This window comes from Rosa rugosa, chromosome 4 (assembly GCF_958449725.1).
Source record: "Rosa rugosa chromosome 4, drRosRugo1.1, whole genome shotgun sequence".
In the NCBI taxonomy this organism is placed as follows: domain Eukaryota; kingdom Viridiplantae; phylum Streptophyta; class Magnoliopsida; order Rosales; family Rosaceae; genus Rosa; species Rosa rugosa.
In genome coordinates, this window is record NC_084823.1 from 49369562 (window position 1) to 49395314 (window position 25753).

Below are 25753 nucleotides of genomic sequence, written 5' to 3' on the forward strand. Positions count from 1 at the left end.
AGGTTACAGTGGTAACCTGGATTTCTATTCTGAGGACCGAAAGGTCTGAAGTTTGAAGGAGGACCGAAAGGTCTGAAGTTTGAAGGTTACAGTGGTAACCTGGATTTCTATTCTGAGAACCGAAAGGGTCTGAAGTTTGAAGGTTACAGTGGTAACCTGGATTTCTATTCTGAGGACCGAAGGGTCTGAAGTTTGGTCGTAAGGTTGAACCTCGGCAGAGGTGATAGGTTACGATTCAGTTGAGCTCGAGTCTGTCGTAGTTCAGGGAAGGTTTTTGGGGTTTTTCGTTTGTGTTTACGTGAGATTTGGATTTCTATGAATTCTATTGTTGATTTAATTGTAATCTCCTGAACTAAGTCATATGCAGGGATTACTGTCTTTTGAATTGTTTGTTTTAATGTAATCTCCTGAACTAAGTTATATGCAGGGATTACCACTTTTTGTATTGTTTGTTTTAATGTAAATTCCTGAACTAAACTCTATGCAGAGATTTATATGATTTCTTTTGTTTGTTTTCATGTGATCTCCTAAACTAAGTTTCTATGCAGAGATTACTGATTTTGCTTAATTCTTATTGTGGGTACAGTTGTGGGTTGTGATATGTAGTGATTGAGAAATGAGTTGTGAGGTCATCGTTTTGACAAATGCTTTATATTGAGAGGAAGTGAGTGTGATTTGTCATTGTGATGATATGATATGATATGAACTTGACGTTTTTGTTGTGATGATTGTATATTGTTTTGTTAGGCTAAGATGGTGAAAGCATGTATTTTGTGGAATTAAATATTGTTGCTTTAATTATCTCACGAGCTGAGAAATTATAAGCATGCGTGACGTGAGTCACTTTATTTGAGTTTACTCATACGGGCTGAAAGGCTTACCGGGTTTGTTTTGTTCAATCCCGGTGCACTATTCTATGGTGTAGGGTTTATTGTGCAGGTTAAAATATCGGGTGATCGTTATCGAAGTTGAGGTGGACTTTCCGTCACGTGGGTGTAGAATGACGCTCATACTTGTAGTCTTCCGCTGTGTAGTGAGTTGGTGAGAGTGGTTACACGTTGAATTGATATTTAGTTTAATTTGTAAACTATTGTAGTGTAATATGTGACTCTAAAGAACGAGTCAGTATTGACATTGTGAGTTCAGTTTGTTTGTTGCTTAGTTTAAATGAAAATTTTTCTAAGAGTCTTCTTGTGATTGTTTGTTCTCGCGTTTCGGATTTGAATTTCTTTATTTAAAATTCGAGGCGTGACAACGTCCTTCTCAAACTCCTTCAAACAAAACAGGACATGACCTAGCCACAATCTCAACGTCATAGATAATTTGATATAAACTTTGATAAGAAAAATATGATCTTGAATACAGCATTTTCCTTACCTTGATTCGTAAAGCCGTTACTGTATTCATGTGGTAATAAATTGATGCTCACTTTCTTGAAATGTGAGTAGAAACAGTCTTGAATTAGGAATTTCAGAAGATTTCTACTCTTACATATTTTTCGTTTAAACTTTTTTCAAACCCATCACAATCGTAACAATCTCCATACTTACTTTCATCTAGGCATTGCCCGTACTTTCATCAATACTCTTTAAACCTTTTTTTTTGTTTGATTAGAAACTGAAATTTATTTAACTCAATGAAGTACATCAACATGGGAAAACTCCCAACAAGAATTACTCTCTCACCAATAATCTCATTAGCCAAGGAGGCCCTACTTCTTGATAGTACATAGCTTGCACCATATATAGTCAAAGCTTGCAGCGCCAATTTGTGTGCTATCGGATTATGTTGTTTATGGACATGCTTCCGAGACACCATAGCGATTTCTCCAAGTATGGGACGAACTCGATCAACCTTTTTTCAAAAGAAAAAAAAAATTCTTTGAATATTTTTGGTGGAACATTATTGGAATTTATATAGATTCGTATAGGATTCAATCTGCTTTGTAATATAATCACGACCTACCCATAATGAAAGTAAGTAAGTTTGATGGAGACAAAGTCAAGCAAACTAGTCACATGTTGAATTGAGAATTGACAACCGAGAGATAGAACATCGTATATTCGTTCCGTAAAATATATATATAATATTTATCCAGAGCGAGACCTCGCTCTGAAATTAAAGTGTGAGGTTAGAGTTTAGGGTCATTTTTTGGTCTCATATCCACATCTCGACCATTCAGTTTTTAGGTATTAATGTATTAGATCAAATCTGTAAAATTTCCGCCAAATTGATGATCTTTAAGATATCTAACTCGCTTAAACCATTGGACGGATTGAATTTGTCCAACCTGAACCGTACTAGCTTTAAGACAGTTATCAATGCCTTAACGGCCATCAATTTAGCTGAAATTTTGCATAGATGATCTATACATTAGTCCTAAAAATTGAACGGTTAAGATGTGGATATGCGACCGAAAAAAAAGCGCACTTTAATTTCAGAACAAGGCCTCGCTTTAAATAGGATATATATATATATATATAGAGGCCCGATCAGGAGCGGACGTCAGCACTTTCGCTAAAGTGCGGACGTCGATGCAGCAACGGCTTCCAGGCGGCGGCGGCGGCGGCGGCGGCGGCGCGGGGCTGGCTGGAGGGAGGCCGGAGGCGTCCCAGACCTCTTCTGGGCGGCATTCGAGGTCGGAGGAGGTCGGGCTTGCCGGTTTCTGGGCAGTCACCTCACCTACAGTTGCAGGTTCTGTGCAGCACCGCAGAACCGTCGCCGGCGACTCCACCGTACCGCAGACCCCTCCGCACGACCCCCAGCGTCCCTCCGGCAAGCCGCGCCGCGCCGTCGCCGCTCGATCGAGGCCGGAGGAGCGACGTCCGCACTTTTTCTAGGTTGCGGACGTCCGCTCTCGAACGGCTTTCTATATATATATATACTATTTTTGAAAAACAATATTCGCACGCCTACTACATTTAACAGTTCATTCTCAGAAAAAAAAATAAAAAAAAATGGAGAAGGCAAGCGTTCGAGTTCCATGTCCTAAGCTTCTCCTCTGCAAGAACGAACCAGCTGGCCTCCAATGGCTGATCGGATCCCCATTCTTCCCGCCACTCACCGTCGTCTCCACACTAAAATGCATCCACACCGATTCCTCCTCCTCATCTCCAGACTACACCAGAGAATCAGGTACCGTGTTTTTCTTTTTCTTCGAGAATTCGAAACAAAATTTCAATTACTTCAGTCTCTTCATGTCAAATTTTTGATTAGCTTCGTTAATCTGAGCAGAAGAGCTTCGGACGTTACTGTTAAAAGGATTTCACGTCATCGGAGCTTTAGTTGTGGCCAATTCCGACGAAGAGAAGCACGCCGGCGAGGCTATTGCTGCGGCGAGAAGGTTAGGAAAGCTTGTGTGTGGTGGAAGTGAGAAATTGGATGAGCAGGAAGTAATTGGAGCTGTTGCAGAGTCTAAAGGTGGAGGCATTCGGTTTTTCGTGTCGAAATCGGAGAGTTCTAGGAGCTTTGAGTGTGTTGATGTGGTGTATGAAGATGATCCTGAGAAGTTTGTTTGGGAGAGGGGTTGTTTGATTCGATGTGAGCTTCCTTTGAAGCTGCCGATTTACTATCCAGTAAACAAGCCTTCTGGTAAGTTGTTTACATTATGCAATTTGCTAATTTTCATTGAAAGTTTGATTACTATGGCTTTTTCGGATGGTTAGTATGTTTAAGAGGTAGATGCACACAGTCTATTTGTACAGTTAATTTAATTGATGAACAAAATGCTGGAAAGTTGAGGCTTTTTCGAGTGTTAGCCAACGAAACTATGATCTGGAACTCGTTTTGTTCATTTCTACTTTCATATTTGCAATTTGGAACTGTTCACTCTTATTTTTAGATGCATAGATCACTGTGATGCATCAGAACTTATATGAATGTTCAATTCTCGTTTATGATTATATCAGATTCCGAACGGATCTTGCAGCGTGCAATTGAAGCAGTTGTTTCCAAGTTCAAAGACCCAAAGGCTGCATACCTGGTAGAAACTCTAAGCAAAACTTCATCTGAAGTACCTCAGCCTGTCATCATTCGTGGTGGAGATTTGGATTTTGACATGGATCTCTCAAATGTCAAACTTTTGGGTGAAAGTGGCCATGATTCTGATGCTAAGTTCTTGCCATGTTCTCATTTTTGTTTGGAGAGTAAAAAAGACTCCCGCGAGTATTCTGCTGAGGTAAGAGAAGTGTAAGAGATTCGCTGGGGCATGTACTTAGCTTATATTAGATCTTTGGAAATTTATTTAAATAATTCATTTTTGTCTTCTTTTAGCATAGAAGTTGATATTGAAGTCCAATTTTTGAAAACTTTTTCCTGCTTAGCATGCAGATAGAATCCAAGTAAATATTCTGCTCAATAGTTCAGAGAAATCTCAAAAATCTACTGCACCTGTAGCAGAATATTTTCCAGGTATTGATTACAATCATGATTAAATGGTTGTATATATATTCTTCTAAAATGAAGCTTTCATTGTGGAAGTTTACCTCTACTATGTTAATGAAATCTAAATGTATGGTTTCAGCTCTGGAAGAAGTTAGAATTTTGGTTGTAGATTTCAAGCTAGAAGTGCTCTGTTATGCAGCCAAAGGTCTCTCACTGGTGCATGCAGTTTCAAAGTTAGTCATCCCAGGGTTAGTTGATCAGTTAAATAGAGTAGGAAAGACTGTCCTGCCCAACCTCTTAGAGCAACGTCCTCAGGTAAGGGAAACCCATCTGCTATGATATTGGATGTTATCTCGATATTATAACCATGTGCATGCTGCCTGATATTGTGAATCTGTGATACATAAGGATATTCTGTGGCCTAATTGTAAAACACAAAAACCCCTTAGCATTCACACTTTGTAGTTCAGGTCTTCTTCAACATTTTCCATTGAATGCCTCTTTTTCCTTACCCCTTCCACATACATCCAAAGAACTGCTGTTATTGGCATTAACATATATTACCCTTCTCACCAGTGCTAAAGCTTATTCATTTCGTTACAGGACTAGCACATATGTGCTCACATTAGAATGCCTCAACCTAGAAACTCTATGTAGGACCTCCCTTGAGTATCTTATGCCAATTCAAAGAAATGTTAAATAAAAAAGCTTGTAAACTGATTCATGATTATCTGGACAATCAAACATACTGACCATCTTTTGATGTCAAATAAGGTTATTGTTACTCCAACTACTGTTCTTATATTTCTCTAGATCTCTTATTGAAATTCTTCATGTAACTACTTTGTTTTGTGTTTGCAGCTACATCCCTATCACTTTAATCCTCCTGGTTTTCTGCATCCGGTTACTGTTATTTATGAACTCAACTATGGCGAAACAGAGATGAAGCAAGGTAGGCAGTTGTAGTGAACTTTTTTTTTTTGGGCATAATTTCTTTATTGAAAAGGAACTTCATAAATCTGAAATGCTAGAATAATTTGAAGTTGCTCCTCTCCTGATGTCTTCATTGCATTTGTGTCAGGTTTCTAGACCCCTATGCGAATAGTTTGATTATAATTCTGTAACTAAACTTTATTTGGGGAGCGAGATTTGAATTAGAGATTTATAGAAAAGCAAGGATATGGGCTAGTGTGAGTAGGAAACAATAAATATCTATTCTAGTTCCTGCTTCTTTCCTTCAACTAATATCTGTGCTAACCTGATTCCCAAAATGTTTGACCTTATTGCTGAATTGAAAGGTGAATCCTTTTCACTGTTAAGGTTATTATTTTTAACTTTGAATTTCAGAGAGGGAGCTTGTGCTAAATAATTTTGGAAAATCATGTTAGGATTAGTCCATTTTTAATCTTCTCTTTGCTTTCTGCAGTTGAAGTTAGGAAATCCCTACACTTAAGGCTGGGTTTACCTTGTGATCGTCCGCTTTTAAGAATTGCTAATGCTCTGGATTTCTCTGGCGTAAGGAGCGACCCAACACGAAAAGGTAACTACATTGGTTCATGTCTTTCATTCCTGAAAGAAATTTTTCTTTCCTGGTAGTAAATTATGTGGGCCCATGTCTTATCAGGTACTACTTTGCTTAAAGATGTACACATTGGGATTCCAAGCAGTGGAGGTTGGTGGATGCTCCTGTTTTCTTCTTTTTTAATATCTTTTAAATTGCTTTTCCCGCTTTCTCTTAGTGGAATTATAGTTGCAACCATCTTGGCTTAATGCAGTTTCAGGGGGCAGTGTGTCTCTGGTGCAAGGCTCTTATGAGTACTACCATTATCTACAAGATGGATTTAATGACTCGGTAATGAACAATCTCATTTACCACAAGTTAAGCGGCTACTTATTTTGAACTTCGTAATGAATAGATCAAAGCTGTCAAACAAGTTATTTCCATCCCTCTTCTGATGAAATTAAAATTTAGTTTCCCTCATTGGATTCTGGCGCCTTCTTCTTGTTCGAATGGTCAAGTATCTCTAGAGGACCATCTCTTAATTTCTACTTATGTTTATGTCAACTTCTCTTTTTTCTCATGGAGAGTTGTGAGATATAAGTGTGTGTTTCTATAGATGATTATTTGCAGCTGCAGTTCTCGTAAGTGTCATTTTCTTTCATTTTCTAGGGCTGGGGTTGTGCTTACCGTTCTCTTCAAACGATCATTTCATGGTTCAGACTCCAACACTATACATCTATAGATGTTCCCTTGCATAGGTATGAAATGCGGGTCTTTAAAATTTATTCTAGTGTTTGGTTTTAAATTATTTGGTTCTTTTTTTGAATCCCTTCTCCTCAGATATTATTAGATATTCAATATCCTCGTGACTCAGTTACCCGGTTTTCAAAGTTTGGTTTTGTAAATAGTTGAGGTTATTACAGTTTTGAATCTGTTACTTGCTGTTTTGTGGATCCAAGAAGACATTCACAATGTTACAAAGATCCTTGTTTGACCTGTCAACGCTTTATTCTTACTCTCTTCCATTTTTGGGTGCAACTATCAATGTTATACGATCTAATTTAACAAGCAAGTTGATTTTAGGGAAATACAACAGTCACTTGTAGAGATTGGCGATAAGGATCCTTCTTTCATTGGGTCACGTGAATGGATTGGTGCCATTGAGTTGAGCTTTGTTCTGGACAAGCTTTTGGGAGTAAGTATGATCAATGAGGCTTACTGATAATTTCTGAAGTCAAATGCACACAAGCTTAAAACGATCAATTTTGATATTGAACAGGTTAGTTGCAAAGTCATGAATTTTAGATCTGGAGCTGAGCTTCCCGAAAAATGTCGAGAGCTGGCTTTGCACTTTGAGAATCAAGGAACACCTATTATGATTGGTATGGAATATAATTCCTCTTTTCCCATGAAGTTGACACTTTCTTACAGATTTTGTCAAAAGCTTTAAAGAAACAACAGAAGTGAAAAGAGTTATAATAGTTTGATTTATGACTGCAGGTGGTGGAGTTCTTGCATATACCCTCTTGGGAGTTGATTACAATGACGCAAGCGGAGACTGTGCGTTTCTTATACTTGATCCTCACTATACAGGCAACGATGAACACAAGAAAATAGTAAACGGTGGATGGTGTGGGTGGAAAAAGGCTGTTGATAGCAAGGGAAAGAGTTTCTTTTTGCATGATAAGTTCTACAATCTTCTGCTTCCACAGAGGCCTGATATGGTTTGAACTGCAAAATATCTTCAGAATCACACAGCTGTACCAGGAATGACTTTCAAATTTGAAGGCAGTTTATAGCTAGTTACGAACATTAGGTTAAGTGAATGTATTCAGTGCCGGTATATTGGAATTCATAATTTGAAGGCAGTTTATAGCTAGTTACGAACATTAGGTTAAGTGAATGTATTCAGTGCCGGTATATTGGAATTCATTCTGTAATTTGGACCGTGATTACAGCTGGGTACTTGTTCATCGCCATAGTTTTACTGATGCTATCTTTTGGGTCCAAATAAATGAGTCTTTACCCCACCCCACAGTTCTATTTTCATGGAAATCTGAGACCTGTTAAAGAGTGATTTTAACTAGAAGACAACACTATGATCAAGACTACAGAGATGCTCTAATGTCATTTGAAAATAGAACTGACATCAGTATTGAACTCATTACAAACTTTGCACAAAACTCATGAAGCATTAAGTATCTATGGCTGTTCCCTTCTCAATTCACAGCAGCGGCGGCAGCCTCAGGTGCCTGGTGTGCGACTTCATCATATGCCCCAGTCTCCTCATTGTACGAGTACCACAACCCCGAAGCAGCTGAGCAATACAACCCTGTAGTTGGATCATAATAGTACCCCAAGCTGTGACTATAATAGTACCCAGAAGCATCATCAAACACATAATCATTCCCCAATCCTCCACCATTATTCTCCAAACCCGGCGCAGCAGCATTCGCCACAACTGCAGGCTCATCATCATCATCCCCAAACATATCGAATGCATCATCATCAGCCACACCACCACCACCAATGGACGCAATCGAATTCGACGTCCCAGCATCAGTTTCGAGCTCCTCCAATATCGACTTCCCTCCCCCCATTCTCGCCTTAGCCAAACTCTCATACCCCTGCGCCTCCCTCTCGAAAACCTCCTTCTCCTCATCATACACATTGTTCTCCCCATTCTTCATCATCAACACCATAGCATCCTCAGTCAACTGATCAAACACCGCCTTCGTCTCCGCCGACATCTTCTCCTTCTTGTTCCCCTTCAGCCTCCTCAGAGCCTGCAACACAGTCTCCTCAGGCTCCAGCACATCCGCAATCCGCCTCTTAATCTTCCCAATCTCATCGGAACTCAAATCCTCACCAACTTCATCATCACCTTCACCACCACCACCGTTTTTCTCAGCGAATTTCTTCGTCGTTTCTGGATCAACAGCTTTGGTGATGCTATCAAGCCAAGCATCCTTCACTTGATTCTTCTCCACATACTCCACAAAATTCCCATCCGCATCAAAATAGCCTTCTTCTCTCTCCTTCTCCAAGTTAAACGGCTCAAACTGAACGCCGTCCTCGACGAATTTCTCGTAGTCCAGTCCCCGGTAACTGACCTCAGCAGCGGAGGCGTCGTCGTCCTTGCAGAGCTCGGAGATTTGGCTGCTGCGGCGCTTCGCCCGCTCTTTCGCGGCGAGGCTAGGATCCGTCTGCGGCGTCGGACCGATCGCATCGCCACCGCCACCGACTCTGGCTTGTTCGTCTTCCGGCTTCACCTTCTTCCCCTTCGGAAACCTAACCTTCTTCGCCGGCGGAGGCTTTCCGGCCATGTCGTCGTCTTCGAAGGAGCGTTTCAGATTGGAGCGTGACATCGAAATTCAAAGCAGCTGAGATTTTGTTTCAGATTGAGAGACGACTAGGGTTCATCGTAATTTTCTTCCTATTTTCGTATTTATAGCTAATTGTTTTAATCCTTCACGACAAGGTTTGGGTTTCTACGTTATCCATAGCCCAATCCACAACTTTTAGGCCCAAGTCTAAGCAGTCCATTTTTTCACAACCGAAACGCACCGTTTTGAAGGACTACTACTACTAGTACTCATAGTAGCGGCAAAGCTATCCAAAAACCAAAGACCATGGCTCTCCTTCGCCAACAGCTCCGTCCTCCTCTCCCGCTTCCCTTAATTCACAGTCACTCCTCAACCCACCATTTCCCAAAACCCTGCCTCTTTGTGCTCTCCAAAACCCTAAGACGTTTCTCTCTCTACTCAGCTCCTCCTACTCCCACTTCCAGCTCCTCAGCCTCCATTTTCCTTCCATTTCTCCAAGACGAAGAAGAAGCAGGGGAGGACCATGAAGTTGAAGTTGAAGTTGAAGATGAAGCTGAAGAAGAAGAAGAGGACCCAGATGACCCAATCGTCAGATTCTTCAAGTCTCGGACTTCAACCCAAGACCCACAGCGAGAAGGCAAGCTCTCTCTGCAAAAGAACCGCCGCTCTTCTTGGCACTTAGCTGACGATTTAGACGATTCCGAAACCGATTCCGGCATCGACCCAGTGCTGGAAGTACAAAAACAACAACTGGGTGCGGTGGATTCTGATTCTAATCCATTATCAGATGGAATTGTTGGACAGATTTTGCAGAAAGCTAGGAACTTGCGGCAGAATATGACACTGGGAGAGGAATTGGTAGGTTTTGAAGGGAAGGTTGGGGAGAAGGAGTGTGTGGAGGTTTTGGAGTTGATGGGTGAGGAGGGATTGTTATTGGGTTGCTTGTATTTCTTTGAGTGGATGGGTTTGCAGGAGCCTTCTCTGGTTACTCCTAGGGCTTGTTCAGTTTTGTTTCCTATTTTGGGGAGAGCTGGAATGGGAGAAAAGCTGGTGGTTCTGTTTAACAACTTACCAGCCAAGAAGGAGTTCAGGGATGTTCATGTTTATAATGCTGCAATTTCTGGCCTCATGTGCTCTAAAAGGTATGTCATTCCCTTACTGTGCTCTTATTTGCTTTTCACTAGTTTCGGATTTTTTTTGTTTTTGCTCAATTTGTAGTAATATCTAGTAATTGGATGGTATGAGTAAAGTAAACATGGTAATGTTGTTATGTAATGAATTACTGAAGTTTGGATCATCAGTTTTGTGTATGGCTTTATGTAAATCCAAAGCAATGTTACTTGCGTAGTGTAAAATCGTGTTCATATGACCTGTTTACTGTTAGCTGGAAGAAACAACGTGTTGGCAAACCTGTAGCTACTGATGCCACTCGGATAGGCAATGCTTGCAAATGATAAGACAACTTGCTAGAATTTATTGCTCATACGTACTGACTTATTTCAGGTATGAAGATGCTTGGAAGGTATATGAGACGATGGAAGCAAATAATACCCTTCCGGATCATGTGACGTGTTCGATAATGATTACTATCATGAGGAAAATTGGTCGCAGTGCAAAAGATGCATGGGACTTCTTTGAAAAAATGAACAGGAAAGGTGTCAATTGGAGTCAGGAAGTTTTGGGTGCTCTTATAAAATCGTTCTGTGATGAGGGGCTGAAGAGTGAAGCCCTTATCATTCAAATTGAAATGGAGAAGAAAGGGATCTCATCGAACGCCATTGTGTATAATACTTTAATGAACGCGTTTTGTAATTCTAACCAAGTTGAAGAAGCTGAAGGTCTTTTTGCTGAGATGAAATCAAAGGGGATTAAACCCACTTCTCCCACCTTTAATATTCTGATGGATGCATACAGTAGAAGAATGCAGCCTGAGATTGTTGAGAAGCTTTTGGTAGAAATGCAGGATATGGGATTGGAGCCAAATGTCAAATCCTATACATGTCTTGTTAGTGCGTATGGGAGGCAGAAGAATATGAGTGACATGGCTGCAGATGCATTTCTGAGGATGAAGAAAGTTGGTATTAGTCCCACTTCACATTCGTATACAGCTCTTATCCATGCATATTCAGTCAGTGGCTGGCATGAGAAAGCTTACATCGCATTTGAGAACATGCAAAGGGAAGGATTAAAACCCTCCATAGAAACATATACTGCTTTGCTGGATGCATTTAGGCGTGCTGGCGACACTGAGATGTTGATGAGAATTTGGAAATTGATGATCAAAGAGAAGGTTCAAGGGACTAAGGTGACATTCAACACTCTTCTTGATGGATTTGCCAAGCAAGGTCATTATCTTGAAGCAAGAGATGTGGTTTCTGAATTTGGCAATATCGGTTTGCAGCCAACAGTGATGACATATAATATGCTGATGAATGCATATGCACGTGGAGGGCAACACTCAAAGTTGCCACAGCTGTTGAAAGAGATGGAAGTTCTCAATTTAAAACCTGACTCTGTAACTTACTCAACTATGATCTATGCCTACATCCGCGTGCGTGATTTCTCAAGAGCATTTTTCTATCACAAGAAGATGGTAAAAAGTGGTCAAGTGCCAGATGCCAGGTCTTATGAGAAGCTTAGGGCAATTTTGGATGTAAAACTTGCAAGAAAGAACAAGAAGGATAAGAGTGCTATTCTGGGTATAATTAATAGCAAGATGGGTATGTTGAAAATTAAGAAGAAGGGAAAGAAAGATGAGTTCTGGAAGAACAAGAAGAAGCGTTATGTGAGAGCAGATAATGCAGTTAACAATACCAACAACTAAATTCTGGCTTGAGACCTATCCCCGGCTCATCATTTTCTGGCCTTCAAACTTTCAGAATGTTTATGAGATAGATGTTGCATTTCAGGACACAGTCTTAGTAGTGACCTTGGAAAAAAGCCTGATTTTATTGTGGTGAAAGTCTGTAGTCTGTACAAATTTTGTATGATTCTTTGCCAGAACAAGAATAATGGCTACAGCTGATGCATGCCAGTCTCCATTGAAGCAACTAGGTAAGCTTGCATCTGTTCGTATGTTGTTGTAAAATGAATTTTTCTTTTGCTTCCTCAGTCCCTTACGATAACCTTCACTCGTTAAGTAAAAATATCATGGTTAGCAAGTCTTGTTGCTGGAGTGTGTAGCTAGATATACGAGCTTCTTGCTTTTGCATTTTTCAGAACTTTGTCACAATTTCAACCAATCTTTTCCTGTGTGTAACTTCGAGTCAGCGGTCTGGCAATGATAGAGGATTAGTTCGCTTACATATTTTCTTGTTCTTCCTGGCAGGTGATTTCTACTCCAACACCACCTCTTTGCTTGGGTTGGCTGATAAATCCTGACCCTCTTCAGAATCTTCAAGAGGATAAAATGACCAACTTAAACCCTGTGGCTGGTAATCTGTAACACCAACCAGACACCATCATTCCAAAACTAGGAAATGCTTGGGAATTCATCTCTGTCTGCTTGTTCAAGGAGACTTTCCTGCGCATTTATATCTGGTGAATGCTTTATAGAGCGTCATCATTGGAGGCACAGGATGTACACAATCTTCATCATTCTTACCCAAAGGCTCGTTATAGTTTTCAGTTTAATGAAAGTTCAGCTTTCTCCTTTAGTCCGTCTGATTGAACGATGCAAATCATGGCTAAAGCTAAAGCAAGTTCATTCCATACTCCTTACCTTGCTTACTACTACTGTGAGATCATACGTGGTGTTGCCACACAGCTGACCCAAATACCCATATTTGTTGGGTTTTCTCAAGTATGTGAGTGAAATATGATGATGTAATTACTAGGGTGAATTTCTTTTGTCGTTGCCTTATTCGGGAACAACCTAAGATATATCGGCGTATTAAATTTCTTTTATCCTTGCCTTATTTGGGATCAACGCAAGATATTTGTGTCCGGGACCATATAATAATTTTCCATCAATTGATGCCTCTACACCAATTCTTTGCCACTCACATTACATAACCATCAATAAGAGCATAATTACTATAGGCATTAATTAATCACTTCAATGCTTAAACCTAGATAGAGATTAAAGATTCCTTTAACAAAAATCTTTTGGATTTGTTTTTGGATCGAGTTAGGACATAAGGACAAAAAGAGGGGTGATTTGGTAAAACCGCCCAACGCAAAACCCTAAACCGGCTATAGAGCGGAACCGGGTGGCAGCAAAATAGAGGGGAGAGGGTGTCCTGGCTTTAGCGTCAAAGCCACGTGGACCCAAAACCACCACCGATGACGTGTCACCCAGTAACCGTAGCCTCCCTATAAAACCCTTTCCCTCAATTTCATTCTCATCCATTTCTCCTCTCTCTCTCTTAAACCGATTGAGACACTCACACAGATTCGGATCCATCCCAACCGGACCTTTCCGCCTGATCTATTCCGATCGATTCGCCGCCGTTATTCTCGTCGCTGCTACTCTTCGGCGCCGCTGGACTTCCCGGAGCTCCGATTTGGATAGCCAAATCACTCTCCTGTCTTGGCTCGAGATCCGGGCCAAGCACAGAAGAAACGGATTCTGGTTTCGGATTCAGCATTCTTGCGATTCTCACCGATATAGGTACACTTTCTCTGTACTTGTTTGGTTACGTTACGTTTATTGTAGTATTAGCTGTTTGCTTGCTCAGAAAATAGTGATTCAAAACGATGCGTTTGGTCTCTCATTGTGGAAATATGACTACATGTGCTTCGCTCCGATTTCGTGTAGTTTTTTAGTAGCCAAACAGCTTGTAGTGGATTCGCTTTGTAGTAAATATTAGGAGGTTTATTTCTCATCAGCTGTATTCTTTTTTGGACTTTTGATTAACGGAGGAGCAGTGGAGAGTTAGAATGGTTAATTTTCCTGAATTGAAAGTAATTTTTCTTGTGCTATTGATGATATTAGAGCATATATAAGCGAAGACTAATGCCTTGATTAGCTTTATTATTATTATTATTATTATTATTATTATTTCACTGATTGAATATTTGCGTAGCTGTTTGAGATGCACTTTGGGATTTAAGAGTGTAGTATAACTTATTATGTGATTTTCTTTTAGTGTAGATGGCATCAAGTGAGGGATTTTTGACGAATGAGCAGAGGGAAACATTAAAAGTTGCCTGCCAAAATGTGGAGGTTCTGTCATCGTCGCCAAAGTCCCCTACATCTTTCCTGTCTGAACATCATGTAAAAGCCCCTGCTGGTGGTAAGGCTCCAACTGCTGGGATAGCTGTGAGGCATGTGCGTCGGACACACTCAGGGAAGATTGTGCGGGTTAAAAAGGGTAAGTTCAGTGGCACTTGCTTGAATGGTGTTGAATTTAAACTACCTTGGGTAATTTTGAAAGGATTGGTATTTTATACTAGATGGCTTTTGATTGAAGATTATTTTGCATGCAATGGTGTGTTGTGTTTTGCTTAGCACTGCTTTTACTGTGTCTCTTAAGATTATTGTCTCCAATTGATATTGTCCTATGGACCTATGTTTGAACATTGATTTCTATGCAATCATGGTTACCTACATATGTCCTGGGACTGCTTTAGCCATTCTACTATACTATAGTCCTCCACCTGCTCTTAAGAAATTCTGTTGCGGATCAATCAAATTTATTGTTTTAGTCAAATGATTGTTCCGTTCTATCTTTCTTGGGATTAATCTCTCTTTTCTCTGTATGATGCAGAAGGAGGAGGTGGCAAGGGCACCTGGGGAAAGCTGCTTGATACTGATGGTGAATCCCATATTGATCGTAATGACCCTAACTATGACAGTGGGGAGGTACTGTTTTTTTATGACACTATTTCCCTGCAATTTTTTATTTACTATTCTGATTAGGTAGTGGAAATTTCTTGTTTTCATTATCTTCCTTGTTACCAGGACATTACTCTTTTGTGTGTTTTTATATGCGTTTTGATTTTATGTTATATTAGGTCTTTAGTATTATGTCACCTCTTATTATGTAATAATCTACGGCTCCCGTTGTCTCAATAGGAACCATACCAACTTGTTGGGGCAACTGTAGCGGATCCGTTGGATGAATACAAGAAAACTGTCGCTTCCATCATTGAGGAATACTTCAGCACTGATGATGTGGGACAGGCAGCATCTGACCTCAGAGAACTAAGCTCAAGTCAGTATCATCCTTACTTCATTAAGCGCCTTGTTTCCATGGCAATGGACAGGCATGATAAGGAGAAAGAGATGGCCTCAGTTTTGCTCTCAGCTTTGTATGCTGATGTCATCAGTCCTGCGCAGATTCAAGATGGATTTTATATACTTCTTGATTCTGCTGATGACCTTGCAGTGGACATACTGGATGCAGTAGACATTCTTGCCTTGTTTCTTGCTCGTGCAGTGGTTGATGACATCCTTCCTCCAGCCTTCCTAACAAGGGCAAAGAAAGCACTCCCTGAATCGTCCAAGGGAGTTCAGGTAATTCAGACTGCAGAGAAGAGCTATCTTTCAGCTCCACACCATGCAGAACTTGTGGAGAGGAGGTGGGGCGGTAGCACTCACATAACTGTTGAAGAGGTGAAGAAAAAGATTTCTGATTTGTTGAGAGAATATGTGGAAAGTGGAGACACTCTTGAGGCCTGTAGGTGCATTAGGGAGTTGGGAGTTTCGTTCTATCATCATGAGGTTGTGAAAAGAGCTTTGATTATTGGCATGGAGACTCAGACAACTGAACCACTAATAACGAAGCTATTAAAGGAGGCGGCTGAGGAAGGCATTATTAGTTCCAGTCAGATGGCAAAGGGCTTTTCTCGTTTGGCAGAGAGCCTCGATGACCTTTCTCTTGACATTCCATCAGCAAAAACCTTGTTCCAGTCGCTGGTCCCCAAGGCAATATCTGAAGGTTGGCTTGATGATTCGTTTGTGGAATCCTTAGGTGAAGACGGTGAGGTGCAAGATGGAGATGAAAAGGTGAGGCAGTACAAGAAAGAGATTGTGTCCATAATTCACGAATACTTTCTCTCGGATGATATTCCCGAGCTCATTCAAAGCCTTGAAGATCTTGCGGTACCTGAGTATAATCCCATATTCTTGAAGAAGCTGATCACACTTGCAATGGATAGAAAGAACCGGGAAAAGGAAATGGCATCTGTTCTGCTTTCTGCCCTTCATATTGAGATCTTCTCGACTGAGGACATAGTTAATGGATTTGTCTTGCTTCTGGAATCTGCAGAGGACACGGAATTGGACATCTTGGATGCTTCAAATGAGCTTGCTCTCTTTCTGGCCAGGGCTGTGATCGATGATGTGTTGGCTCCGCTGAATTTGGAAGAAATTGGCAGCAGGTTGCCACCGCAATGCAGCGCAACTGAGACTGTGCGAATGGCTCAGTCACTGGTTTCTGCTCGTCATGCTGGTGAGAGGCTCCTGAGATGTTGGGGAGGTGGGACTGGCTGGATTGTGGAGGATGCAAAGGACAAGATCACAAAGCTCTTAGAGGAGTATGAAAGTGGGGGTGTCGTGGCTGAAGCCTGCCAGTGCATTCGTGATATCGGAATGCCTTTCTTTAACCATGAGGTGGTGAAGAAGGCGCTGGTTATGGCAATGGAGAAGAAGAATGACAGTATGCTGGATCTGCTTCAGGAGTGCTTCAGCGAAGGACTGATCACAATCAACCAGCTGACCAAAGGCTTCACCCGGATCAAGGAAGGGCTAGATGACTTGGCTCTCGACATTCCAAATGCAAGGGAGAAGTTTAGCTTCTACGTGGAGCACGCACAAGAGAAGGGTTGGCTTTTGCCGACCTTTGGTTCATCTGCCGCGGATGGTTGTCACTGACCATAGGCTGCAAACTCTTGAGGAGAACATGTATTTTCAATTGCTTCTCTCATGTATGTTGTTGCCCATCTCTATATTTGTACTGTTTAAATGTTGCTCTTGCACACCCTTAAAAAGGTGGATCAATAGTTATTATGGGTATGGGATATTTAGATTGATTTTATTCTGATGCTTCCTTTTTCTTAGTGGTAGTTGTACAATCTGATCGATTTAGCATGATCCCCATCCCATGAAAATCTTGGTTGTTTTTGTTTTGCTTTTGTACTCTCTCTCTCGGGTAAAATACTGAAGCGTGTTGCTGTGGAGGTAGTGAATGCTGCTGTTTTTATTCTAAACTGCCACTCTTTTTTTTTTCTTTTTTTTTCTCTGGTTGAACAATCGTGAATGCTTATGTTTTCTCCATTCCCGCGCCCCCAACCTAGGGCCTCCATTCCCCATGGGGAGATTTTCAAATAACGAATGTCCTCTCCCCGCTCCCACGTGTAAACGAGCTCCCCGCTCTCGCCCCCGCTTGGGCTCTCTTGTTTTTCTATTTTTCTCTATTCACCTCCAAATTTATTGTCTCTTCTTTGTTTTAATTTTTTTTTTTATCATTGCATGTGTTTTTTAAGTTTTATTTTTGCAGTAATCTAGTTTTAGAGTAGAGTTACTCAATTCTTTGGGTACGATACTCTTACTTTTCCCTTTATTAAAACTTGACCTCTTATACTTGAGAGCATGCACATTTTTTTTTTTTTGTTATTTTTCACTTTGGTGATAAATAGTTAAGGGTGATTTGATATGTTCTTGTATTTTGCCCGAATAACATTTTTTTTTTGTAGCTCGTAATATAATTACAGAACCCCCTGTTCGTATTTTTTTTATTTTTTTTAAATCAATCATTCATAATTAGTTAGCACAAAATTAGTCGCATGCTAAGATAAGGCTCTTTGAAAGTTGGTGATCCAAAGAAAATAGAGAGTTATAAGAAACTACTTTACTTCGGGTCATATAAGATAGTTATAAATCCTACATAAATTTATCAATTATTCATCGAAATTCTACATTAATCAAGAATTGCCTCTTCTTCCGATGAATCATAAAGAGTGATGTTCTCCTTCATGGCCTCGGCCAAGTCAAAATCCTTATCAAATGTGCAATCTCCCCTGAGAACGGCTAGATTTATACTCTAATCAAACGAGATATGAGTCACTTAAGATGCTCATTTGAGTCGCTGTCCTAGCTCTTAACATGGTATAGTAAATGATTTGGCCATGAGGTGATTTGCCCTCAATCTACATGCCACAAATTTGAGTAACAGCGCAAGGACTAGGCGTAAAGCTGCATAAACTGTATATCCGAAAATAGAATGATCATTTGAGTTATCATTTCTTTCGTGCAGAACTTTCGTGCATATATTTCATATAATAAATAAATTTTCATCTGATACTGTAGTTAGGGTAAAGTGGTATAACTCTGCAAATGAAATATTACTCACAGATAAATATATGTCACAGCAACAGAGCTGAAGCCAAACCAGAAAAATCTAATTACAAGTCTTGAGATAGCCATGCCTCTGGCTGTGGTATAAGCCCCAAACATGACCAACACATCCAAACTACCTGCACATCATCCAATGCATTAAAGCAAAACCAGAATTGAGTTTTTGCGACTTCATTTCAAGTAACTTGCAACTAGCAGTCCAAAGACTATGGAACACAGAAAAAAAAAATGAAAATAATAAAAGAGTTTACAAAGTTCATGATAGCGAATGCTGGCCCAATCCTGAGTATACTTTTCAATGCAACCGAATTGATCTTCCCATCATTAAAGGCAATAACAAAAGAGATCTACATGTCAAAAAGATCAAGACGAATTGAGCCATCACAGTGAAAGTTTTAGATTTTTATCATCTAAAGAAGGATAAAGAATAAAGAATGGAGAGATCATAGAGAAGTAGGATTATAATATTTATTTTTTAGAAACAATAAGATTGAAATTCGTAGGTATGAGAGTCAAATTTATTTTATTTTCAAGAAGAAACAATGATTTTATTTATTAAAAGTTTAAAACCTAGGCTAAAAACCATAAGAGACAAAGGTAAGAAACTGTAGTGGACGAGGTCATCTATCCCTTTAAAGTTTCAAATGACTCTTAGTCCACTGCACTAGTTTCATACTCTATGCGAAAATACTCGCAAGACTTTTTTACGACAGAAAGGAAGATTGAACCCCTGACCTAGCTTGATCCTAACCCAATCCCCCACCCTCCCTCACCACTTGAGCAAACAAAAAATCTGAACTTTCAAATCCAAGAAACACTTTAGATGGATAAAAAAATACAATGTGTATTAATTCTGCGAGAAATAATCAAAACAACTAACCCTTTTCCTCTTTTAAGGCTTCAGCAAAAATGCTGAATCCCTCCTCATAGGTCAGCTCAACTAAACAAGCAGGTGACCTGCATATTCCACAGATGCTTCACACACCAAAAAGAAGGAATCACATTGTTCATCCATAATTGAATGACAAGCAAACAAAGCAACAGTATTCATTTAAGTCGTCATAATTCCACCATGCTGAATGCGCAGCTTTCCCGTTATTGTTTCTAGCAGCTTCCTACATGCAAGGTTAAAGCAAAGCAGAAGTTATTCTCAAGATCAAATGGAGTACACATCAGGTAGACTACACGACAAGATAGCTTTCTCAAAAATGAAAGAAGCATCAGAAAGAAGCCACCATATTAGTAATGCCCACAAAGCAACCACCTTAATTTACTCCCTTTCCCACATTGGAGTATATATCAGCCAGACTATGCGACTACTTAACAATAATAAGTGATACCATAATGCCGAAAATACCACCCATGCGTTCAACATTTCAGATCTATAGGTACCGCACAAATAGACACTCCTAATATTTCCAGCAATGTTCAACAGCAAAGGACCACAGAAGTTGAGATATTGAATTGTTACCTCAATGGCTTGAAGAGCAACCTAAAAAAGTAAGACTTACTTTCTTGTTTCTTCTTTCTCTTTTATTTATTTTGGGTGAAAATGAAAATCATGCTGATTTGATCAGGAAGCCATAAATTCATATAATCTCCAGAACCAGTCAACTTAAGATAACCAAGGTGTAGTAGAATCTTATGCAATGACACCACTATGATCTCCAGAATCGCACCCATAAAAAAAATATAAATAAATAAAGCAAGATCTAGTAAGCTTTTATCACACCTTTTCAGAGAAGTGTGATCTTGTTCAAGATATAAAAAAACAAGTAAGTAACAGACCAAACAATACCACTGAGAAGGCATCCAATAAAGTTGGCACACTTGAAAATTTAGTTTATACTTGGACAGAAAGTACAACTAGATGCATAAAATGTGCAAACACTAAAAATAAAATGGAGATACACTGACCGCTGCCAATGTTTCATATATAGGATAAACAATCTGCTTGAGGAAGGACACATAATCATTTTCTATTGTGCAGCTAGCAGCAGGAATAGCATCTAACTCCTTCGCCATCTGCAGAACCATAAGTGATGATGTTAAATCTCTTGAGTAATGATATGAAAAGTTTGAATAAATGTACTGCTAATATCTCTCAGAAAAGTCTCTGCACAATCACAAAAATACAAACAATTGACAGTAAAGAAGCAACGGTATCATGATGCGTATCCAGCAATTTCCCACTTGCCGTAAAAAATCTAAACAAATCATGTAGATATCATCCTCAACAGCGAAATGTTGTTAAATATTGACAAAATAGAGTTTTCTAAGAGTACCATCTTCAGTACAAAGATCATTCCACTATAACTTGCAAAATTACTTTGGATATAAACCAAAAATCCTATATTTAAATTTCTTCAATGTTGCAGACAAATGATTTTGTGATGAAGTTGGATTTATGATCCCAGGCATTTGTTAGTATAGTAGACAATCAAAAATTATAAGGAGCTAGTTTGCAGTTAGCTCAGTTCAGTCTCCATAACAGAAAATGTTAAGGAGGCTATTTAGCAGACAAATAAATAACCAGATATCTAAAGCTACTATGAAAGAACTGAACAGATCAAACTGCAAGCAAAGTTAACTAGAAATGTCGGAGCCTTACATGGTCAAACATGTAGCAAATGCATTCAGGAAGAAAGTGGACATTTGCAGCCTCACCCCATATCAGAAAGTACAATGCCACCAGAAAAAGTTTATGTCCCGATTAATTGCTTGTGCTGTGGAAATACATATCAATTAGCAGGGTGCAAAGGCATTTAGGCATCAATTAATTTAGGAAATCATTAGGTTACTGAAATGACATATTCCATACAAGCCAGATCCACAGGTATTTGCACCATTTGATCTAATTATCCAGGACTTTCAGAAATACCTCATTGATTGCCTTCTCGTCTATTTTCTGGGAATGCAAAAATATATAGCGTATCAGTGAGCTTCATAGCTAGAATTTCCTTGTCTATGCCAAGAAGGAGTGCATGATGAAACCATGCAAAGAAAGAATAATGAGCAACATCTTAAAATCACATACATGATGTTACAAGACAAAAGAGAGAATAACAAGCACAGCTCACACAGACAGCTGAATATGCATGGGAATCCAGCCATTGCAGAGCCTAGAGACTGTTGACCCCATCTGGGAGAGGCTATCTCCCCCTTCAAACCTGGGACCTTCAGGTTGCAATGGAGCAACCTACCAAAGTGCCAAGCTTACACTTCAGACCATTGTATGGTCTGCAAAGGATTAAGCATCTACAACACAAATAGTTGAACCACTTGTTAAATGATATTTTCCTTCATATGTGCTTTTATTTTGGTACCTATCAAAAATGCTTGATATTAAATTTTCAAATTTCTAGAAGCACAACAAGAAATCTAACAGGTTAATTTTTACTCAAAGACAACAAAGCAAGACAACTTGAATTTTATCAACATTAACTTCAATAAAAATAGCAAGGTAACATGCTTCAGAAACTCAACAAGTCAACAATGCTTCATGGTTTGAAATGACCTTTTTTTATAAGAAAGGAATACAAAGACCTTGAAAGAGCTACTCTGCTTTAGCTAAATAAAATTAAAAAAAGAAAAACAGCAAAGACAGCACTAGAACCAAACTAAAACATTGCTTTCTTTAGAAATAATTATGTCATAAGCAATATAGAACAAGTGGTAAACACCTTGTACGTAGGCGGAAAATTTTTCACTCAGCCTCTTGATTAATTTTGTTTTTTTCCTTTTCTTTTGCAGAAATATAACATTTTCAGACAATGAACAAATGCAACTTCATAATCGTGCTTCTATGGCAGAAAGGTCCATTGCAAAAATTTAGATATAAATCAAATAGGAAGATGAATCAGCATAAAAAATAGGAATAATAGTTTCCATTCACATGAACAGGAGGAGGACAACTAGTTAGGCCAATGAAGCACTCACTGGATCAGCCTGAGCAGGTATACCAAGGTGAGATTGTGCATTTGCAATTGTAAGGACAAAATTCTCTCTCTGGTTCCTTACATTGTCTTTCTGAAAAATTATATATTACAGATACATAAGAACAGAACTTGACATTGAAATTCTGTGCATAGAGTCATATTTATCAGACAAGATTTTAACACAGATATAACTAGGCTCGAGGAAAATGTAGGGAAACACAAAACTGAAAACTGAACACATAATCCAGAAGATCATACTTATCTGCATCCCATTGTCCAGATATCTCAAACTTAGCTGGCAGCCTAGGGAATTGTTCAGTATATCTAATTGCCAATATCGCACCTCTAACCTGGAAGGATCACCAAATAAGCATGTCTAAAAATATAGTAACAAACAATTTGCATATATTTAAAGTACACTAGTTATTTATACTATGAATGCTAATAAAAAGTACTTTTTGATCATTCATAACCAAAGACAAAAACAAAGTGCATGCAACAGAACTGTTGGAAGGCATGAAGAATGGATAGACCTCTAAAATTTAGGCTCTACTTACTTCCGGAAATACTCCAATTGCATTGGTTAGTAATGGTGCTTCCAGTGGGACGATATTGTAGGCTGTGAGCTCCCCAGATAATGTTGCATCAGTGCTTTTAATTCTGCGCAACTAGTAACCGAAGAAAAAAAAAAAAACAATTAATTAATATGTGGCAAGCTAACAAACTGAAGCTTAAAGGATAATGCTCAGAATATCTGGAAAAGGTATTCCATACAAAAAATAAATGGTGTAGTTATGTGATCAAACTTGGGACAACGTAAAGCCTAAAAAACATGCATTTGGGAATAACTGGATCCAGAAGACGCAAACGGGATTTTCATAGGAAATGTTGGCCTAATCTAAATGGCATGTACCTCTGTAATTTGCCTTCCAACTCCATAAGGATCTGCATCTTTGCTAAGCGACTCCAACTCCTCAACTAATGCCCTCAAGATAGCAATTGTCTTTTTCATCTCTATATAGCTGAGCTCCAAAGAAACAACAAATGAATGAAAAAACATAAGAGGCAAATTACAGCCACAGAAGAGTGAAGGGAAGGTCTTCCTCACAATCTATAAGTTGAAACAACCAGTTATTTTGGAGGAAACCCATAGGATCCGTTTTTTCCAACCTTTTACTATTCTTTGTTTTGTTAATTACTATTATGTAATCATCATTGAAAAAGATTCCAGACTTTACTGCTAAAAAAGGGAGAGAATTCACACAAGAAAAAGACAGACAGCTTAGGAGAAAGTAAAACCGTCGCCCAAAACAAGCTTAGATTACCAATTTAACCCTCAAACAGAGTAAAGACTGCAGGACATGAATTAGGCCGAAGATAAACACCGTTATAGCATACAATTAGTTCTGGTTTGCATTCCAGCATAGTCAAGTTAATCGTCAAGGCAATAGGTTATAAACAAGGAGGCTACAATTTACATAAAACAAAAATTCACTCCCCCCGGCCGGTAATTGTTTATTTCATTTCCAACCTATCAGACTTGTACAAAAAAATATGTTTTGACATCAAAAGAAAACATGATCTTTCAACCGGATCCAAGCACCACATTCTAAACTATGAAACATCCTCAATGCTTGCCCATCAAACAAAATATATGATACTTTACCAAAGTAATTAGTTCCAGCACTAGTCATCTCGATAAAAATCATTTCAACTCAATATTGGAGATCTTGCACTCATAGAAGCTAGAGAGAGTGGTGTGGGTGCTATTCAAAAAGCATCAGACACTAATCTGGGACCTTAATTAATTACAGACATCAAACCAGTCTTAAACTGAAGAAGTCCTCTTCCATCACTAGTAGGATCAAGATTCTGCTCACACACTGAAATCAAAACGATACAACTCGATCTTGTGAATACATCAGCGCAATAAAACTACTATCACCATCAACTTGAACTCAAAATTCAACTCAAAACTCAGAAGAATGAAGGAAGAGCCTTACGAATTCGTTTTGCATCCTCCGATCGGCAGCCTGCAAGATCAAATCGATTTGAGCGGGAGCCTTACCCGTCCGTATTTAAACGAGAAACTTGGGGCCTTTCATTTCTTTTTCTTGGCTCGCTTAATTAATTGTGAAACACCGCTTAAAGTGACAATAAAAAAATTTCAGTTCCAAGTTTATTTTGAAAATTTACCATTTAAATTTGGCGAAAATTGTCAATTTAAATTAAAATTAAAAATTATTATTATTTATACATTAAGATCAAAAATAATTTTTAAAAATTAAGATTTATGATCTTCCACCTACATATTAGCATACACAGAAATTTTTTTTTTTAAATAAATTACACTATTATCTCAATAAGGAAAAAAAAAATTAAGAATTAACAGCTTGATGTTTTCATTCACCAATGACCAATCCGGTTATGGTTTAATTTTTCTTCTTATCTGGAAAATATAATGTAATTCAATAAAAGTGCGGAATGTGTGGATTAATAGGTAGGAGCAAGGCCATATATTTCCACTCTGAAAGAAAGTAATAATAATACAATATAAAATGACTATACTTCCCCTCATGTGTCTTGCCTCACATTTGAAATGAAAAAATTACATATAACGAACAGAGTGTAAATTGCACTTTTTGTCAAGGTCAGGAAGCAAATTTCTAGTACTACTGCAAATTTAGAGTGCAAATTTTGCCAATTATGCATTTTTCTTTAGATCCATTATGTTGGTACTGTTTGGCCATCTCCAATCGTCAATGTCTATGATTAAATTTTTGAAGTCTTTGAAATATATTATTAATCTAAATAGTAAGGTCCATAATTTCTTCAACTCTAATAATTTTGATGTCTATAATTTATATACTCCAATAGTCTAATACAAATCATCCATGTAAGCCAACTGTTGGTCTTCATGTTCTAAACCAAGGTCCATAATTAGGACCAACTAATAGACTTTAGACCCCATATTTAATTTTTAAAATAGACCCACCTCTTATTGAAGATAAATTTTGGAAATCAAAAATTTATAATTTAGACTATAAACTCACCATTGGAGAAGACTTTAAGGTAGTGATTAGATATACAGCCTGAGAGATAGAGAAGAATACAAAAGCAAAACAATGAAGGTGGCATGGGAATAAAACAATGAAGGTGGCATGTGATCATGCAAACCTCAATCTCAGGTTTTACCACTAAGAAAAGAAAACATCAGAATAAAACAAATTTAAAGTTCCCTTGCCCAAAGAAACAAATTATCAGCCTTCTTAGAAGTGCATGAAAAACCATTTAAACATTAGGT

General features: G+C 38.8%; 4 protein-coding genes and 1 long non-coding RNA gene across 19 annotated transcripts; 3 read left to right on the top strand and 2 right to left on the bottom strand.

Moving 5' to 3' along the window:
- The first annotated feature begins 2916 nt into the window (after positions 1-2916).
- Positions 2917-7857, top strand: LOC133742490 (probable Ufm1-specific protease). Of its 2 annotated transcripts, XR_009862602.1 has the most exons (14): positions 2917-3135; positions 3235-3591; positions 3909-4177; positions 4323-4410; positions 4523-4698; positions 5245-5335; positions 5810-5923; positions 6008-6055; positions 6159-6235; positions 6554-6642; positions 6968-7079; positions 7164-7266; positions 7385-7700; positions 7778-7857. XR_009862602.1 is itself a non-coding variant. In XM_062170169.1 (13 exons), the coding sequence occupies exons 1-13, from the start codon at positions 2958-2960 to the stop codon at positions 7612-7614; spliced, it is 1932 nt and encodes a 643-aa protein (XP_062026153.1). In that variant the 5' UTR covers positions 2917-2957; the 3' UTR covers positions 7615-7857. The 2 variants fall into 2 exon arrangements, 1 of the variants encoding a protein (XP_062026153.1); XM_062170169.1 differs by having other exon boundaries at positions 7385-7857.
- A 126-nt stretch (positions 7858-7983) lies between these two features.
- Positions 7984-9332, bottom strand: LOC133742491 (uncharacterized). The gene has a single exon (XM_062170170.1). It carries the CDS (start codon positions 9250-9252, stop codon positions 8104-8106), a length of 1149 nt encoding a protein of 382 aa, XP_062026154.1. The 5' UTR covers positions 9253-9332; the 3' UTR covers positions 7984-8103.
- A 20-nt stretch (positions 9333-9352) lies between these two features.
- Positions 9353-13116, top strand: LOC133742488 (pentatricopeptide repeat-containing protein At5g50280, chloroplastic). Its single transcript, XM_062170165.1, has 3 exons — positions 9353-10352; positions 10714-12264; positions 12539-13116. The coding sequence occupies exons 1-2, from the start codon at positions 9517-9519 to the stop codon at positions 12032-12034; spliced, it is 2157 nt and encodes a 718-aa protein (XP_062026149.1). The 5' UTR covers positions 9353-9516; the 3' UTR covers positions 12035-12264; positions 12539-13116.
- Positions 13117-13542: 426 nt separating this feature from the next.
- On the top strand, positions 13543-17192 carry LOC133742489 (MA3 DOMAIN-CONTAINING TRANSLATION REGULATORY FACTOR 1). Of its 2 annotated transcripts, none has more exons than XM_062170167.1 (4): positions 13543-13822; positions 14301-14525; positions 14922-15016; positions 15230-17192. In XM_062170167.1, the coding sequence occupies exons 2-4, from the start codon at positions 14306-14308 to the stop codon at positions 17027-17029; spliced, it is 2115 nt and encodes a 704-aa protein (XP_062026151.1). In that variant the 5' UTR covers positions 13543-13822; positions 14301-14305; the 3' UTR covers positions 17030-17192. The 2 variants fall into 2 exon arrangements, with proteins under 2 accessions (XP_062026151.1, XP_062026150.1); XM_062170166.1 differs by having other exon boundaries at positions 14306-14525.
- Positions 17193-18014: 822 nt separating this feature from the next.
- Positions 18015-24587, bottom strand: LOC133741775 (uncharacterized). Of its 13 annotated transcripts, none has more exons than XR_009862130.1 (11): positions 24453-24581; positions 24249-24332; positions 23363-23471; positions 23007-23117; positions 22708-22799; positions 22451-22540; positions 21393-21769; positions 21123-21237; positions 20429-20536; positions 19392-19626; positions 18015-18858 (listed from the first exon to the last, which is right to left on the bottom strand). It is a non-coding gene; the product is annotated as an uncharacterized LOC133741775 (long non-coding RNA). The 13 variants fall into 13 exon arrangements; XR_009862127.1 differs by having other exon boundaries at positions 24116-24332; XR_009862135.1 differs by having other exon boundaries at positions 21393-21476; positions 21598-21769; positions 23363-24332.
- Positions 24588-25753: the final 1166 nt, after the last annotated feature.

Coding starts and splice junctions, on each gene's coding strand:
- LOC133742490 (XM_062170169.1), top strand. CDS start 2,958: ATGGAGAAGGCAAGCGTTCGAGTTCCATGTCCTAAGCTTCTCCTCTGC. Junction 4,178..4,322: donor CCCGCGAGTATTCTGCTGAG/GTAAGAGAAGTG, acceptor TTTCCTGCTTAG/CATGCAGATAGAATCCAAGT. Junction 5,336..5,809: donor CGAAACAGAGATGAAGCAAG/GTAGGCAGTTGT, acceptor TGCTTTCTGCAG/TTGAAGTTAGGAAATCCCTA.
- LOC133742488 (XM_062170165.1), top strand. CDS start 9,517: ATGGCTCTCCTTCGCCAACAGCTCCGTCCTCCTCTCCCGCTTCCCTTA. Junction 10,353..10,713: donor GGCCTCATGTGCTCTAAAAG/GTATGTCATTCC, acceptor GACTTATTTCAG/GTATGAAGATGCTTGGAAGG.
- LOC133742491 (XM_062170170.1), bottom strand. CDS start 9,252: ATGTCACGCTCCAATCTGAAACGCTCCTTCGAAGACGACGACATGGCC.
- LOC133742489 (XM_062170167.1), top strand. CDS start 14,306: ATGGCATCAAGTGAGGGATTTTTGACGAATGAGCAGAGGGAAACATTA. Junction 14,526..14,921: donor GATTGTGCGGGTTAAAAAGG/GTAAGTTCAGTG, acceptor TGTATGATGCAG/AAGGAGGAGGTGGCAAGGGC. Junction 15,017..15,229: donor CTAACTATGACAGTGGGGAG/GTACTGTTTTTT, acceptor TTGTCTCAATAG/GAACCATACCAACTTGTTGG.